Genomic DNA, 18814 nt, shown 5'->3' with positions numbered 1-18814 from the left:
TGTTGTGTCCTAAAGCATCTGTATCACACACACACAAACACACAACCATTGCACTACCGTTGTTAGCAGACAGGGGGCGATACGAGACTTTGCCATTTGCCAAGCCAATGAGAATACTGGCTTTATTGTGATAGGCTCCCTACTGGCAGAACCTTTTTCCTTTATCCGTTGTCTCCAGACTGTCGACGGCTCTCCATCTCTTCCTGTCCTCCTCCTCCAGCTTTCCCTCTCTCTTCTGGATTAAATTAGCTGCGGGCCAGAAGACTACATCATTGGTATATAAAGGATTGGTTTTAAAAATGGGATTTAATCCGTAAAGGGAAATAGGAAAAAGGATTTTGGATGGAGTGAGTAGATCCAAGCCAGTGACAGAGGAGACACATCATCCGGACCGCTGGAATTATGATTGGGATACAGTGGTTTTATGGGAAAGAGGGGGGGAGAGAAGAATTCTAATTATGGATGATGTCAAGCAAGAAATGTATTGAAGATTGCTGTCCTGAAAAGCTATTGAGATGTTACTGGTGCTTAGTTGTCCTTTGCCTTTTTTTTTAGAATGGTGTGACGGTATTCCAAGCCGAGTGTCCTTTGCTCCGCAACAGCTGTGCAAGCTTGATTATGACTTTAGTTCTTGAATGGTGTTTTCCGTTCATGTCATAAGGGATCTGATAATAGAGCATTTTGACAATGGTGATGCTTTTAGCTTTAGGGGAAAAAAAGATTACACTGATCCAGAAAGGAAAACTGGTTTAGGCTTCTTCCATAAAAAGATACTGGAGTACCAGTGTTTGCCTTTGTTAACCGGTGACAGTGAGCTGTAATGTGTTCTCAAGTTGTGAAATTATGTTCTGGTTCATGCCAGATGATTTTATTCTCATAGATTCTTCACACACAAAGTCATGTATGCTGGATTTTTGCATTTCGGAGCATGTTTGCCATGTATCATTTTCCTTGCTCAGCATTGCTGAATGGTCAAGGTTATGATTAGAGCAGAAAAAAAATAAAAAGATTGAACAGCCCGGCTCTCTTGTGCAGAGTAGTGAGGGATGATTTGTCATTTGGCTGTCCTTTGTTCACCTTTTAGAAATGGTAGAATGCTCAAGCCTTTATTAAGATTGCTTTTATTCTCAGAATTTGTCTCAGTTTCTCCTGGTGTCCCTAGCTCAAGATGTCGGGAAAGCTTTAGTTGACTTACTGGATGCTAAAGACAAGTAAAACATGTCTGTTGGATGCATGAGTAAAGTGGATGTTTAAGAAATCCTTACATAAGTAGCTTTTGATAAAATCTTCGTTAATGCATAATTTACTTTGCAGAACCCCTAAAAAAAAACAAAAAAAAAAACGACTCACATTAATGTGACAATTTTCAGCTAAATTTGTATTAATGTTGCAAAGCTTATTCACATTTAACCAGCACAATATGTTAACGTTAAGTAGCACGTACACTTTATGGGATCTCATGACATTTCTGAAAGTCTGAGAAATGATAGCTAACAAAACTTTTAAGGACTTAAAAGTGAGCCTTGCGGAACTTCGCACATTCAAACACACCGATCTGTGTTCAAACCAACACAGTTGTGTCTATTGAAAACACACTTTGTTTTAAAAATTATATTTATTGACTTGTTTGCTGATTTTATTGTATATGGTTTATTGACAAGTTTGTCTGAGGTGATAAATGAGAAATATTTTCAAAATCCAGTTTAAAACATGTCAAGTAAGTAGAAATGTAATCTTTGTGTCCAGTTTGGTTTTATATACATTTTTGAAAACTATTTATAGCATTTTCTGCAAAAAAAAAACTGATTGAATGACTTTGAAAATGTAATGTGGTGTAAAAATCTTGTAAAAGGTATTAAAATTCTTTCCTTGCAACTTTTATTCTTCAATTTATTCTTATATTTTTCAAGGTGAAAATAATTTTCTCAAATATCATGAATTTTGAGTGAAGAACATCAATAAGTTTTCTTATGGTTACAACAAATTACCTGAACAAAAGGTGCCTTTTAAAAATAAATACATATATAATGAAAAGAACTGCACACACAGTCTCAAAAGGGGCCCTCTGTGTTTTATGTCTTCTTTTGTTTTGGTCTTATGACAACAAAAAAGCAACCTTATGTTGGGTACACCACAACTTTTTTCACCACAAACTTTATTTAAAGAAATTCTAATATTCAAGTCATTCTTTTTAATGTAAAGTGCATTTTTCATGTATTTTTGAATAACTTAATAGATTTGGACAAAAAAAAATTTGCGTCACGTCATCGACCCATACAACATTCGAGAACAGACACGAAATAAAGCTCAAATCATTGCCTGAAAAGCTACCGAGGCAGCCCCCAACCTTAACCCCGACACTACCCTTACCAGTCTCAGAGGCTGGGCAGACCATCAGACAAAATGCAAGGCAGCTTTTCCCAATGTTATATGGAAATGTAAGGATAGAGGGATGGGGGATGGGGGATTGGGGGGGTACAGGTCAGGGCATAATGCATACCATGTTTGAACCTCTTGTGCATGTGCAGTCCATGCTTTCATTTAGCAGTTGACTGAGATATTTGTAACTTTTTTTCAGGAGGTGTTGTGGATAAAGATCTCCGGCATTATCTCAACCTACGGTTCCAAAAGGGTTCAGTGGACCACGAGCTTCAGCAGATCATACGTGACAACCTCTACCTCCGGACTGTGCCGTGTAAGTGACCTCTATATATATACATTTTAAGAGTCTCCTTTAACTCATCGCAAATGGCTTGAGTTTCTTGCTTGTTTGGTCTTTTACATTAACATAAATACTGCATACAAAAGGCTGATGAGAAACTTATCTGGATGCAGTTAGTATATTTAGCCCACATGGGCAATCAAGCTACATTGGGTTTGTGCGAAGTCTCCTCATAACTGTAAAATATACATAAAATATTGGATCTTTTGATTGGCTGTGATTGTGTCATAGTGCACAGTTTCACTTTAATTGTAGACAGAGAAATTATTGTTGCTGGAAACTTGTCACATTGCACCTTTAATTTTGCCATTCATAACTTAGATTTTTCAATGTAGTTTGAGGGGCCATTTTTCTATGGAGTATTGAGTTACTAGACTTACTTTGAAAATCCAAATGGTAGAACAAATTGGTTACAAACTTGCCTTGTGTTTCTAGATCTTCTCAGAGTGCACTCTGGCAGAAATTCTCCTGGGGCCTTTTTGTACCAGCTGGACTTAAAAAAGCTGGGTGTAAGCCCTACGTCAGGCTTAGATCCACCTACATCCAGCCTTGTGATATTTACACCTGTTGCGCCATCTATAACTATGACTAGACGAAGATACGCCCAGCATAGACGATGCACATCCACGCTGACACATTCTACCGCAGTGATAGTTGCCACGCCATTCATGTTGATATGTTTACAAACGTAAAGTTACTGGCGAATAGATTAAAAAATGACTGCGGAGCTGAAAAACGAAAATGAAATTACTCAGACTGTGAAACAAGAAACATTATTGAACTGTACATGAAGTATATGCATATATTAGTATGCAAACAAAACAATGCCATAGCTAATAAGAAAAAACAAGACATCTGGCTGATAATACCAGCGGCAGTTAATAAAGCAGAGGGTGGATTAGGAAGTCAGATTTAATATAATGGAGAGTTTTTCACTTTTTGGGAAGTGAGAGGACAGGCTCTCTTGTCAGGAGATCTGTGAGGGAAGGTAGTTTCAACTAAAATAAGCCAAACTGTAAGATTGTGGAAGTTATTATTGTTGTGTTAGGGTTATGGAAATAATATGGAGACATACCCTCCCTCATATGTCTGGGTATCTCAATGTATGATGCAACCAGACAGAAAACTGATTTATGTTGTGCTAATGTGCTTCAAATGTATTTTTTTCTCTTGAAAATGATTTATTTAGTGTGAATCCTTGTCTACCGTTATAGGTAAATGAAAAGATTGTTGGCAGATTGCAACAATCAGATGCAATTTATTTTGTCAGACCTATTATGGACAATATTGTTCTGAATTTGCTTGTGTTAATATTACATTTATTTATAATGGTGCCCCTGCTACTCAAAATCTTCAAATCTCACTAATTTAACAAATTTTTATTGGATTGCTGCTGTCAATCCTTAATGCTCAATAATTAATCTAAACACAGTGCTAATATTATCTTGCTTTTATCCATTGATTGTAATAATAATAATATTGGTTTGAATCCAATATGAGAAGTGTCTTTGAAATTTTTGCTGTAAACAGTAAAATCCAGCAACAGGATGGTTCCAGAAGTTAAAATCCTATATATATATATATATATATATATATATATATATATATATATATATATATATATATATATATATATTATATAATTACTGAAATTAAAATGAATGAATCTTTCAAGACAGACCTACCGTGAGCTCTAACATGATTACACGGGAAGTTCAATATTGCTTCCGAACTTCTAGTGTTCTAGTACCCTGTTATGCACGAGTTATTGACATGCGGCATCTCCTATCCGACATCTTTGCATCGGTTCAAGTGTTTTTACCTTCTCCTGTGGTGATCAGAAGTGCGTTGCGTCAGCCGCATAGAAGGCCCGGATTTTCACCCTTCATCGAAAATGCATGATTCGAATGTACAATTTTCCCTCATTCCTTCTAAGAATAAATTTTTACTCCACTCACGTTTAGGTTTGGGGTTTGACAGAAGAGCTAAAGGGTTAGTTTACCCCAAAATGAAAATGATCTTATCATTTACTCACCCTCATGTCATCCCAGATGTATATGACTTTCGTTCTTCACCAGAACACATTTGAAGAAAAATACAAAACTATCTTAGCTCAGTAGGTCCTTGGATGGTGATTCGACATTTGAAGCTCCGAAAATCACAGACAGTCAACATAAATATCATCCATACGACTCAAGCGGTTAAATTAGTATATACTAAAGTGACACGATTGCTTTTGGTGCAAAAAATATTAATATTTAAGTTCTTTTTAACTATAAACCATCGTTTCTGGTCAGCAGCGGTATACGTATGAGATACGTGAGAACTGACTCACGTGCGTCACACCTAGAAGACCAGCACTGTATATAACTGAGGAGGAACGCTGTACAAAAGCTTTGTTGGTTTTGGTTTAGATCTGTATTTTTATCTGTTTGTTTACTCGCAAAGGTGTGTTTGTGTGTTTATCTTGGATGTCTCAACCGATAGAAAAACGTGAAATAACTTACCAATGTGAATTCGTCACACAAGTGACCACATGAACTCCGCGCTCTCATCAATGTATATACGGATGCTGACTGGAAGTGATGGTTTATAGTTAAAAAGTACAAGTATATCTTTTTTGCACCAAAGGCGATCATAACACTTTAAAAGGATCAGTTTAACGCTGGTGTAGTATGAATTATGTTTATGCTGACTGTCTGGGATTTTTGGAGCTTCAAAAGTCAGTTCATCATCCACGTGCATTTTAAGGACCTACTGAGCTCAAATATTTTTCTACTGTTCTTCAAATGTGTTTTCCTTATGAAAGAAAGTCAAACACACCTGGGATATCATGAGGTTGAGTAAATGATGAGAGATTTTTCATTTTTGGTAAACTATCCCTGTAATAAAATATGCATTCCTCTTCACTAAAAACAACTCAATTTACATCTCGCTTTTGGCACCCCTCTGTGGGTATTTCACCAGGAAACTGGATCTTACATTTGCCCTTGCTTTCAAAAACACATTCCGGCTTCGGTCACTGGGGGCAGTGTTTCGAATTTTGTTAAACACAGACTGTGTTTAGCTCAGGAAATGTCAACCTACAGTTTTCAAATTCACTGTAAGCTCAGAGGTTTTTAAGAGTTAATATATGTAGAAGCCATAAGTATGATTTAAACTTCAAGTTTTATACCACCAAAGGTTAGCTAGGAAGCATTTGCTAATAATAGCAAGCTACCTACTAGCATTGGTAAATAAGGGATGCTGTAGCGTTCGCGCATAAAAACAATGGTGTTTTTTTAGTCTTTTTGCTCATTTTCAAACTTTGTTTTCTTCAAATCAAATGTGACGTTTGGTGGTTTATAACACTTTTTTATTAATTTTTTATGCTAAGTTCTTTATATAAGCTATGATAAGCTATTTATTTTCAAATGGAGAAAAGGAATGAGAAAAGTATATTCAGAACCTCTAAAAATGTTTGTAGTCACTGTTGCGTTATATTGGTGCAGGATTGAAGTCAGATGTTAAGATTTTTGTTTCTGTTGGAGCTACGGCATAGGAATCGCATGCGTACTCTGACACATTGAGCTATGGTGCTCATGCTGGCGATGCGAGTTTGAGTCTGCCTTGCAAATCTCCCCATTCTGGTCCCTCATCATTTCCTTTTCTCTTGCTCTCTCACACTCTCCATTAATAAACAAAAAGTGTCAAAAAAGCAGAAGTGAGCAAATTACAAATATTTGTGTTTCTGTGTCACATCACACCACTGCCTGCTTTATACAATTCTGTCATGGCTTCATTGTGTTTTAGCCTATATATACAGGTTATTTCGATATACCTGCAAACAAAGGAACTGTCCAAATCAGTATATGTCACTTCACTCATTTTCACCATCCCTCTCTTCTTTTTTACAACCAAGAAACATGATGGTTTATTCAACTATGTATCTACACCATTCCTTTCCATCTTCTCTCTCTCACTCCCTCTCCTCCTCAGCCTAGGGTTTCCAAGGCAACCACCATTTCCTCTCCAGCCTTGCCTGCTGATGTTTCCCCCTCCCCCTCCATAGTGGTGCACAAACACATCACAATCACCAACCGGCTGGATAAAACGCTGCCTTTGATTTATGCCAATGCAGCGCAGTCATGAGCGTATATTTCTGGAGCGATTTCTCCCATACTGAGAGTCATTAGTGTAACTGAACAGCTTGCAATGAGATGTTTTGGAGGCTGGATTGGAACAGACAAGACAAGAAAGGCAATGTTAAACTGTTCATTTGTCTTGCATATGTTCAGGTGGGGGGTAAAACATGACCTAGGTAACACAATCGGATATCATTGGTTTATTAAAACATGTCAGATAGATATTTATTATAGTTTAACAATCCCCGGGGAAGAAGTAAAAAAATATGTGCGGTCGGTACACCATTATTAGTCTACATGGTGGTTTAGAATTGGTATAAAACTGTGAACTCTATAATCTTATTGTTTCAGTACAGAAAAGTGTTTTTCACAGTTTATTTTAAAGCTTTGTGGGAATCATTTGCTAGTACAGGTGCATTTGTTTGTAATTTTTATTTACTTCCCTTAAAGGTTCACCCAAAAATAATAATTTACTCATCCTCGTGTTGTTCCAAACTCGTGTGACTTTCTTTCTTCCATGGAACACAAAAAAGATGTTAAACTTCATGCTGCTCTTTTCCATATACTTATAGCGAATGGTGACTGTGGCTTTCAAACTCTAAAATTACAAAAATTTTCCATAAAAGTATCATTAAAGTAGTCCATATGATTCATGTACTATAACTGAAGCCTTCTGATGACATAGAATCAATTTGTGTGACAAACAGTCCAGAGTATCGTCAGTAGTCAATCAAATAAGAATAGTACAAAAACCTTGCTTTATTTTATTATGGAGCTGGACCGCTCCTCAGTAAATGTTAAAGAGCAAGCAGGATATTCTTCAGAAATTCTCCTTTTCTGTCATACAGTTTTGGAACAACATACGGGTGAGTTACTGATGACAAAATGTTAATTTTTTGGGTTAACTCACTCTTTGACCGCAACAATATTCTACACAAACATTTGTTCGTAATTTCTGGTCTGACACATTTTGAAACCCAATAAATGTTATTCACAGTAGTGCCATGTTTGATATTTAACGTGAATGAAAATGAGGCTTAGACTTACCATCTCTTTAATGGCACACATGCTATAAAGATGTATAAAGCTCTGATTTTATCTGATTTTCCACAACTCACATTGTCTGGAGCTTTATGTCTTCTGAATGTTCTTGGATAACAGATATGTTATCAATGTTTTAAAACAATTTAAACTGCAGTACAGCCTCTTGAATAGACTGTACGTATATCTCTCACCGCCTCATTGTCATTCCCATCAAAAATCAAAGATGGTGCTGCTGTGAATAAGGTCTATGACACATTAAATCGATCTTGTGTAGCTAAGCTAAGTGTTTGCGTTCATGTACGTACGTAAAGCTTGTTTCGGGCCTTTGAGAATCTGTACATGAACCTGCTTGTCATCACTACTCAACGTGTAACTAGAGGAAGCTACTGTAAAATACAAAGTCAGTAATTTCATGATTGGATTTATAGAACTGTACATTTACCATTTGCAGCAAGTATTTGTGCGTAAAACTTTTGATCACATACAGGTTATTTTAGATAATGCACATATTAGGGCTGTCACGAATCATGATTATGAAATTTGGCTGACGATCAGTTGTCAATCAAATAATTGCTATTATGGTTATTAATTGTATGCTTTAGGGCTTTTCTGATTTTGGCGATTATTACAAATTGTCAAACCTTTTAAGGTGTATGTGTGATTCATAAGTCATTTATTCATATTTTACTTTGAAGCATATAGTAAAATAGGGATATATGATTTTTTTAAGACTTTCAAATCTTGTAAAATATTGCACAAAGGTAGAATAACATATTGTACATAGACATATTTCCAAATGCTTAAAATATGTCTCTCTTTTTGGTCAAATTTAGTCTTGGCCCATTTGATATTTATAATGTTGGTTTTGGAACCCAGCCAACCTGAATATTATATTATATTATATAATAATAAAACATTTCTGTCCTAAATTCTTAACTTTCTTACGTTATTTTAAGGCTATCTGATTAAACCCACAAGCCCTTATTTCACATGAAAGAAGATATTTGAGATTCTGTGCATATTTGAAAATATGTTTCTTCAACCTCATCTCCACAGAAATAGAGTAACTGGGTATTTCCTCTTCTGTGTACTTCTTTGTCATGAACACCGAATGTACAGTATGAAACCTCAGTGACAAAGAACATTTGCCATTACCCGAACATTAAATTAAAGTGAAAACAGAACGCTTTGTGTTCACTGTCAATATCCTCTCTTATGCTGGTCAGTAAGACTATTTCATTTGGAGTGCCCATATAATGCAAAAATGCATTGTTTATTACATTTTTCTATTCACTTAAAATTCCCTTATTTGGATAGTAAAATGGGACACAATAATCGCGGTGATCTCAAATAATCACGGTTCAAAATATTGTAATATTGCCATATTGTCTTTCAATCACTATTTTGGAAGTAGTATGGCTATGTTTGGGAGAGCAGCTTTGAATTAATCCCAATAGAGATCCATTGTATGTCACCCTCTCTTGCTTTTATACGTTTATATGAGCACAACGAATTGTTAGATTCATGCAACATCACGTCACTTGCAATTTCACACGACATATGACAATAAACAACCCTCCCCCCACACTCCGATTCCCTGGTATTTCGCATCACCTGTTATCCCAACCAACCAAAAAGTGACAGTGCAAAATCATGCTTTCCTCTCACTTCAGGCAGTGGGACTGTCGGATCACGTCAGTCATTTTGACAAACGGGCGACAGAACACATCACAAAGGACCTGTGCTTCCGCAGGGCAGTTGAAGACCTGTATTGTTCAATTAGACTTTCAAATTCACTATCCCCCCACCCCCCATATCTTATACATCCAGCCAAAAGCATTTGTCACGTCCTGCTGCTTGTGTCCGTACCCACCTCTAAGCAAAACATTATTAGTATCTGCCAGCCATCAACCAATGATATATAATCATTTTAGACAGTAAGCTGTTTGTGTGTTCTTCAAGCTCAAGTGGAAGAGCATGGTTGCCAAGGTTTTATCAAAGTAAAGTCATCTATTACAGGATTTCTTGTTCTACTTCTATTGTATTCTGTTTTCAAAAGGAATGTTTGGAAATCTAAAATGATTTTTATTTTCATTGACAAACTAAAGCTAAATTTAAAAAGTGTCTTTAGAAAAATGTCTTTGTGAAACATCTGATATGCCTTATCATTTTGAATATTATTGTGCATTGAGTTGAACTAAATGGGATTAAGGGCATGTCATCAAACTGTCTGCTAAATCAAAATTCAATATTAGTTGAATTTGCACATTCGAATGCTAAAACTGTGCTTTTGAATTTTCAATGTGTGCCAAGCATTGAAGATTCTTACGTTAATATTCTTACGCTTATAAGACTAGATGCAGAACAATGAATATAACAACGCAGATTCGAGAGACACGTTTTTAAGGGTTGAAATTCTATGCTGACTCTGAAACAAACAGCGGTCAAAGACGTCCATCTAGCTCGTTGTATAACAATGAAAATCAGTTTGAAAAACAATGTGAATGGATACAAAAAATGCGCTCGGTGTAAACCGCCTATAGGTGGAGGGATTTGGCAGAGTCTGAGCCACAAATACCATTTCACAGTTGTTTTCAGCCAAATACCACTACTTTCTATATTACTACCGTACAGATATGCACAGTAATTTATGAAAAACACTTGGTACCAGGGCTGTGAAATTTGGCTGATGATTAATTGTCAAACAAATATTTGCAATTACAATTAATTGCTATGAAGATTAATTGTCACTTTTAAGGCTTTCACAATTAATTGTCATATTTCTTAAGGTGCATGTATGCTTAATACACCTCAAGAAGTAATTTTTTATATGTTTATCTTCAAATATATAAATCACCTATAAATAAAATGGGGATATATGACTATATATTATTTTTCCTGTCATTAATACGTTTTTAAGCACCATTTTATCACTCCACAGAAATAGAGTAAGCCTGCGTCTCCTCCTAGTGTTACTGTGTCATTAACTCGGCGTGTATGAACCCACAATGACCAGGAACATTTGACACATTTTTCTAGTATTACATGATCGTTAAATTAAAGTGAAGCCACAGCACTTTGCGTTCATTATCAGAGTTGATATTTGTTAGTTTATATCTTTGTGGTAGTTTGGCGCGAGCCGCAGCTGACGTGCCGTTCATGGTATTTATATATTCTCCTAAAATTCCCTTATTTTGGCATTAAAATGTGATTGGACTTTGAAGTCCACAATAATCACGATTATCTCAAATAGTTCAAATAACCGTGATCAGACGATCATTTAATAATCGCGACAGGCCTACTTGGTGCTGTCGGTATTATGATGCTTGAGTCCGCGGTAGTACTTTGACACTGGTATACCGCGCAACACTACATTTACATAGAAGTGTCTATTGAAGTGTTTTTTCCCCTCATTTGACTTTTTTCTTAAGATCTGAGAATATGAACTGGCTTTTGATTTTATTATTTTATGTGCTTTAGTTTAAATGGAATGCACTTTTCATAACAACCAGATATGTTCTTTGCAATAAATAATATAGCATGTGGCTTTGTGGTTTTTATTTATTTGTTTCACCCTCTTGTGGACTTAAGAGACAACGTTGATTTAAAAATCTTGTGATCACGGATGTCTTGTAGCTTTTATTCTCTGAATCGATGTGTTTAAACTTCGAATTTTTGTAATATTAAAATAAAAAATTAGAAAATGACAGCCCTATTAAATGCATTCGATATTCTATGCAAATGATTTCATAGTAAAATCTGCAACGCTTTTCATATGGACATGAAAGTGACATACTGTATGACACTTGTTTTGAGAGGAGCATTGACGTGTGTCATACACTGTGAAAAGAGATTTAATGCATTGTTTCTTGGAAAGCAGCAGGGCATTATGGATTCAGTCTTGCCTTGAACAAATCTTTTAAAAATCCTCACTGCCTGTTGAATAAAGTGAACGTTTTGATTGTAGGACCTCAAAGTGCCTGAAAGGTGTTGACTCTCATCTGAGAGACTTCGTGTTCTTTAGTGGAGAGTTATTCTGATGCATAGAGAATGATCTTCTGTTGGGGATATGCATTATGCATGCTACAAGTCTGCTTTGTCAGGTGGGCAAAATATGATGCTCACACAGAGAGAAACCTGAGTGAAATTGGTATCTACAGGATGCAGAAGCTGTATGCATTGTCAACAAGTCAAAAATAGAAGAAATCCAATCAGATGTGATGACTGCAGGTGAGAAATAGATGATATCATCCACCTATTGGCAGGGCTGGGGAATCCTGGTAACAGGATTACGTATTTAAAATAGAAAATATAAGTAACTGTATTCCACTACAGTTACATTCAAAAAGCATTTTGATTACTGAAGAGATTACTTTGCATTTTATTGTCATTTTTTATTTGCAAGTCAAATTTTTCATGTCATATTTTTATATACAAGTGAAAAAATCTACCATTGCTGAAGAAGAAATACTAAGTATTTAGAATACGTTACTGACCTTGAGTAATCTTATGAAATACATTACAAATGACAATTTAAAGCATGTATTCTGTATGCTGTAGTGTAATGCATTTAAAAAGTAACCCTGTTTATTGGTAGCTGAAATTATAATAAAATTATTTTAATTAGCCTAAATATTTAATAAACAAACACACAAGGGTGTGTGAATGTTGGGCGATTCCAGATGCTGATTCTGTGTGGGCTTGCAACAAACTGAGTTTGTATTAGAGGTGGGGGGAAAAATCGTTTCAGCGATGAATCGCGATTCATAATCAAATGATTCTGAATCGATTCTCAAAAGAATTTGTAGAAACAAAGAGTGCATACACTAAAGTCATGTGCACAAACACGACTTTTTGAAGACCAGCTGTATCAAACACATGACCATTTGTGCCCGAATGAAACTACAATCCCGAAATGCTTTCACAAACCCACGCACATCGCAACGGGAGAGTTTATTCGTGATAACAAGCGAACAAACAACATGAAAGACGAGCTTGCACCAATTATTGCACTGATTCGCACACAACAGAGGAAAACACAGAAGAAAATAATGACGAGGTAGTGGTTCGGGAGATGTTGGTGATGTTTTCATTTTATACTTTTTTTTTCCCCATACCTTTCTCTACTCTTGCGCGGTCTCCATTTCATTGGCTTTTGCTTTATTGCCGGTCACTCGATATTCAGGACAGTGCACACACCTGATGATAAAAGTTTGAAATCCATCGTAGCTTTTGCAACAGGGTCGTGCAATCTTCTCCTCGCAGAGCAAACAGATAGAACAGTGCATACGAGACGCTAGATACATTTCTGAAGCAACAACTCCACTATTTAAAGCACTTCACTATCACCTGTGCAGGTGAGGAGAAGCTGACAGATATATCTCTCATCCTGGACCAGCAACTTCCATTTGTGCTTAAACATTTAAATGACTACCATGGCATAGATTCATTGTAAATAATAATTAAATACTATTAAATTATTTAAAATGCTTAAACAAAAATAAAAATATAATCAGTTGAAGTAAAAGTATTCAGTGTGTTTTTATGGAGAACCAATATTTGTTTTGTACTTTTAAGAGATTTTTTATAAGGTTCTATAAAAAGAAACTGAAAAACTGAGACACTCTTTTAAACTATAGAAGCATTTATTTATTTTTTTTATTTGAATGATTTGTTCACAGCTCATACTGAATGTAAAAGTCCAGTTTATGTAATGTGACTCTTTCTGATTTTTAAAACAATCAAGAAACTGAAAAAAGAAAGAAATTGAAGGACAAGATGCATCGTGATGTATCAAGAATTGTTTTATAATCGAATCGTTACCCTTTGAATCATAATCGTATTGTGAGGCCAGTGAAGAATCACACCTCTAGTTTATATAGGTGAACTGGAGATGAGTATGATGTAACCGGATCGGTGTTACACCTGAAGGTACGGTTTTCATGCTTATACACATAGTTAATTGTCCAGACAACTGTAAACACATGTTCACACCAGAGCACAATGGGTTGAAAACAATGAAAACAATGGGTTGTGGTCTATCCAACCGTGAGCCTCAGATATTCCCTGCTTCTGTAAAGCTTTGGAATATAAGTGAGCAGGACATTTGAGTCATGTTCTTGGATCACTGCCTTCATTTTTACTGACTGAATGGTTTCAATCATCCTCAACAACTGGCCTCATTAAGAGTGATTCTGTGCTTGCGCAAGTAGAGGACGTTCCTTGTAGACGTCAAAAGGAGATTTAAGGATTAGCGAGGTGAGAGCTAATCGATATTTTCAGCAGTAGATTGTAGATCTGGTCAGGCTTTGATTTTCATGAGCTCACAGCCCTGTTTTAGGTGGTTCTTTGCTTAAAAAAACAAACTGCACAAACCAACAGCACTCTTTTGGGCACACAGCTGTGAATGATTGATTTTAATTTCTTGAAACCCAGTGTTTTGATCCGTCAAGGATAATTAGCCTGTGGAGCAGATTGTTGTGATATTTTCAGATTAGAGGAAGTATTTAGATTGTATTTGGCATAGTCACACTCTCCTGGAATCAAGAAGAGTGAAGAAGATAATCAAGATGTTAAATGATGAAGTGCTGTAATGGACAGGGACACTTTTGGTAAACACTTCTGGTGTCAGTGTATTTTACACATATTAACACAGATTAGGGGTGTTCTAATCATTAGGAGTCCCTAATAGGAGTCCCTAAACCATGGGACAATCACTGTAATGTACAGACTGGAGTGGCTTATTGCTTTTATCAAAAGGCGGCAACAACAATATGACACAAGACTTCAATGTTGAACAAGAAATATAAAGTTTGTTAAGACATTTTAATGCTGGCTTGATAAAACATTGTCTAAAAGTTGAACGTCATTTTTGCAGGTTTAGCAGGTCAAACAGAAAAGGTCAGATTGATGGACAGACAGATATGTTAATGTAAATCTATGGAATTTTTGGCCACTTTGAAAGTCAGATACAGGAAAACCAAAAGTGTGATTAGTTAGAAAAGACATAGTACACTAAGTCAGAACAGTCTGAAGGTCTGTACCAAGTTTGGTAGATATATCTTGAAAGCTCGAGGGGTTAGTTTACAAATTTTGATCTTTGTTCAGGGATTTTGGAAAACCCTAAACAAAATCTGTAGAATAACAGTATGTTGGCTTGATTAAGTCAAATAACTAAACTGTTACATTCATGAATAGTAATAATTTGAATAAATATCATTATTTATGTTTTTACCAAGTAATATACTGTAGTTCAATATCTTAACTGTTGGCTGTTTTCAGTTGCCAAGCAACTTGGCAACATTGCACATTACTAGAGTAGTGTGCTCCCAGGTGTGTGTTTATAGTCATTGTACAATGCTCATCCAAGCCTGAACTATCCATTTTGTAATCATCTTTTTTGAGGCTTTTACTGTAACATCTTATTCCCCATGATTTTAATAATGAAAGGAAATGTAATATTACATCATGCACTCTTGAACCTTGAAGTTTACAAAATGCATGCATGTGTATTCCCTTAAGAAAATATGAATCTATGTGCTTAAATGGTTTCCAAACCCCAGACCACCTTTTTGAGTATTGTCAGTAAAAAGGCTTGTAGAGAATATTGATAAATCTCAGAACAGCTAAATCATAGAAATAATCGAGAGTCAAATCTAGACCCACATCATCTTAGCTGCTATATGCAGCTAAATTAATCTGTTGGATCCAATTACAGCTAGTTGACAAGAGATTTAATTCATTTTAATGCAGCAGAATGCTGGTGAGAATACTTGCCAAGTAGAAGTAGAAGGTGCTTTCATACCTTCAACAATTTAATCACACTCGACAGCAAATTCTTCTGTATGAAGAGGTGAATCCTGTCTGCTCTTCACTGTCATCACTCCCATTGGAAGTCACTGCATCGCTGATCATTTGCGGAAAGTGACTTAGATGGCATTCAGGATATACATTTTATCAGAACATTGGTTATGTCATGATGTTTAGTCACGGGATGCCCAAGAACCAATTAGGGTTGAAGTTATTGACATGTTGCCATGTTTGATTTATTTAACACTTTTAGGTGCTTTTTAAGCTTTAAAGTGAGTCACTATCAACTGCTTGTATGGAATTGTATAGAAATCAGTGATTGTGACATTTAATAAAATATATTATTTTGTGTTCCACAGAAGAGAAAAAGTAATATGGGTTTTGAATAATATGAAGGTGAGTAAATGATAACAGAATTTTCACTTTTAGGTGAACTATTCGTCCAAGGGTTTCCTGAAGCTATGTGTACTTGTAACTGAGCGAAACATGTCCCAGGTTACTTCAAATGGTATTTTAAGTAGCTTGTCTCCATAGCAAGAAGCATTAGCTTCTGGTAAGACACCATCCTCATATGTGAGAGATCTAGGGTGGATATGTCATAACAATTATTATGTAATAATAATTGCCTTGTCTTATTTAGCATGCTATACTAAAAAATGTATGATGGGCATCATAAGCCTCCTCTGTGAGTGCTGCTTGTTATGGCACCGGTTTCTCCGAGCCGCTTTGATGTGCTCATCAGCTCCAGCTGTTTGATTGACAATCCGGATTGCATTCCTAATCCTCTAAAGAAGCTATTGTAACCATCTAAGTGTCATTACTGTATGATTTTCTTTGATGTCTTTTAAGTGAGTTGACCAATCAAATCAGTTGTTTGTCTTCTCTATACACACAGGGAAATGAACATCGCTGATGTTGTAGATGGAGTAGCCGTTATTCGTGGTTTGGTTTGGTTTGGTAGATTGGCCATTTAGTGTGTATTCTTACATTTAATCATTTAGCAGATGCTATTATTCAAATAAGGAACATCACAACATTTTTTTTTTACATGAGCCAACATATTTTCAGGGTCACAAAACCAAGACGTAACAAACATTGATTCTTTAGTTGAGCTGGTAGAGCATGTCACTAGCAATGCCTAGGTTGTGGGTTTATTTCCAGGGAACACATGTACTGATATAAAATAGAAGAGTGTATAACTTAAAAAGCACTGTAAGTTGCTTTGGACAAAAGTGTCTTCCAGTTTGTAAATGTAAATGATTAAGCAGCGCAGTGGAATAGCTCAGGCGTAACGGAAACCCTCCCACTGCTCTATTGGAGTTTGGTGGATTTTCTTTTAAAAACTGTTTGCACACTTTCATATATTCCTCAGATTGCAGCAAATTCAGCTTCCAGCGAAAGTCGATTATATAACACTCATGATGTTTACAGATGACTCACAATTTAGACATTGAGAACATTTTGAGCTGCCGTCATAGCATTCGCTTTCTGCATACGTGGGAAATCAGGGTAATTAAGAGCAATGCATTATGATGCAACATCATAAATGGGTGTTTCTTCAACTAAAGGCACTTATGTTGCTTTTTTTAGGTTGAGTTTTATCAACATTAACAGATTGCAACTTCCTAATTTTGCTATATGAAAGTCACATTAAAACTGTAATGAAAACTTATTTACCAGGACTTCATCAATTGTTTTTGCTACCTTTTAAATGTCTTTTATGGATACTTTTTCTTGTTTTAACTTTATCCCAGACCCAGGCTTTAAGTCTTGAAAACATGAAAACCTGTCATAAAATTATGAATTATTAATTGATAATCTGATAAAAGGGTGAAATAAAAATAAACCATAACAGTATTTATTGTGTTAAAATGAGTTTTACCAGTGTTGTGTGTAATCTGATTACAAAGTAATTAGTTACTGCAATCTAAAGTCAAAAAGTAGTATTACATTTTTAATTCTTGTACATTTATATTTTAAATTGTAATCACTTATTGACTTTTATGAAGTTACTTTTAAGTACATACCTTGGGTTATACATATTTCTAAAAATATTATTTCTGTAGAATAAAACATTTAAAATGTCTGTACAGATGATCTTACTGTATAAATAGAAAATACTGTATACATTTTAAATTGTATACATATAGCAGAAAAATAGAAACTTAAAAAGTAATTAGTAATTAGATTACTTTTACACAAAGAAATTAGTAATCATATAAGTAATTATAAATTAATATTGATTATTAATGAATTTTTCTGGATTACTTTTTTGAGTAATATACCCAACACAGAATATTTATACAAATTATGACTGACCAAAATTTGGGGTGTAATTTACATCACCACCAACAACAAACCCCACCCCCCAAAAAAGTTTATTTTTTTATGTAAGTGTACTTTGTTACCAAGGAAACAACAGTGTCAGTAAGCACATATACACGCATGATTGATTGCACCAATTTGGCTCAATTAACCGACAACGTGTGTTGTCATGTAAACACCTTCACCAGCGTTCTTACTGGCGTATTCAATGTGCGCCAGTGTTGTGCGCATGCCTGTTTACACCTTGATGTCAAAAATAGAGAATAATCTGATGATTACAAATCTCATGTAAACACAGTTTTCTGGTTTTATTTTTTTTAATAAACTGATTTTTGGTAGTTAACAGCGTATTGGTGTTCATGTTAATGTGCTCAATAAAAGGCACGATTGAGAGAGTGAAGAAAGCGAAGAAAAATCACTTATGAACAAAAAGGCTTTTATCAGGCGTCATTTCTAATCATGAGTGATTTTAGGATTTTGATCTCATCTATGTGCTTATAAATGGTTTCCAACCCCCAGACCAAATGTTGTATGGCGTTATTTCCTGTCAAATGTCGAGAGCGCATTATTGTAGCGCGAAAGTACATTAATGTTATGCGCGAGCGCGAATCCCTCTGCTCGCGCGCGGAATATAATGCGCCGAGCGCGAATCCCTCTGCTCGCGCGCGGGAACTGGGCGCGCGCTCTCAGATACACGCTGCTCTTGAAAGAATTTTCTCTGCGCTCGCTCAGAGAATATGCCTGCACTTAAAACGTGTTCATTGCAATCGCGAATCTCTCCTCTTCGCTT

General features: G+C 35.7%; 1 protein-coding gene across 1 annotated transcript in view; it reads left to right on the top strand.

Annotated features, from left to right (window-relative positions):
- LOC127640377 (membrane-associated guanylate kinase, WW and PDZ domain-containing protein 2-like) overlaps positions 1–18814 on the top strand; it is a 100854-nt gene that overhangs the window by 18515 nt on the left and 63525 nt on the right. The window contains exon 2 of the mRNA XM_052122895.1: positions 2579–2695. Within this exon, the coding sequence (XP_051978855.1) occupies positions 2579–2695 (117 nt within the window). The remainder of the gene's footprint in view (positions 1–2578; positions 2696–18814) is intronic.

This window comes from Xyrauchen texanus, chromosome 49 (assembly GCF_025860055.1).
Source record: "Xyrauchen texanus isolate HMW12.3.18 chromosome 49, RBS_HiC_50CHRs, whole genome shotgun sequence".
In the NCBI taxonomy this organism is placed as follows: Eukaryota; Metazoa; Chordata; class Actinopteri; order Cypriniformes; family Catostomidae; genus Xyrauchen; species Xyrauchen texanus.
The sequence above is the reverse complement of the archived record's forward strand: the minus strand, read 5'-3'. Positions and strand labels throughout refer to the sequence as shown.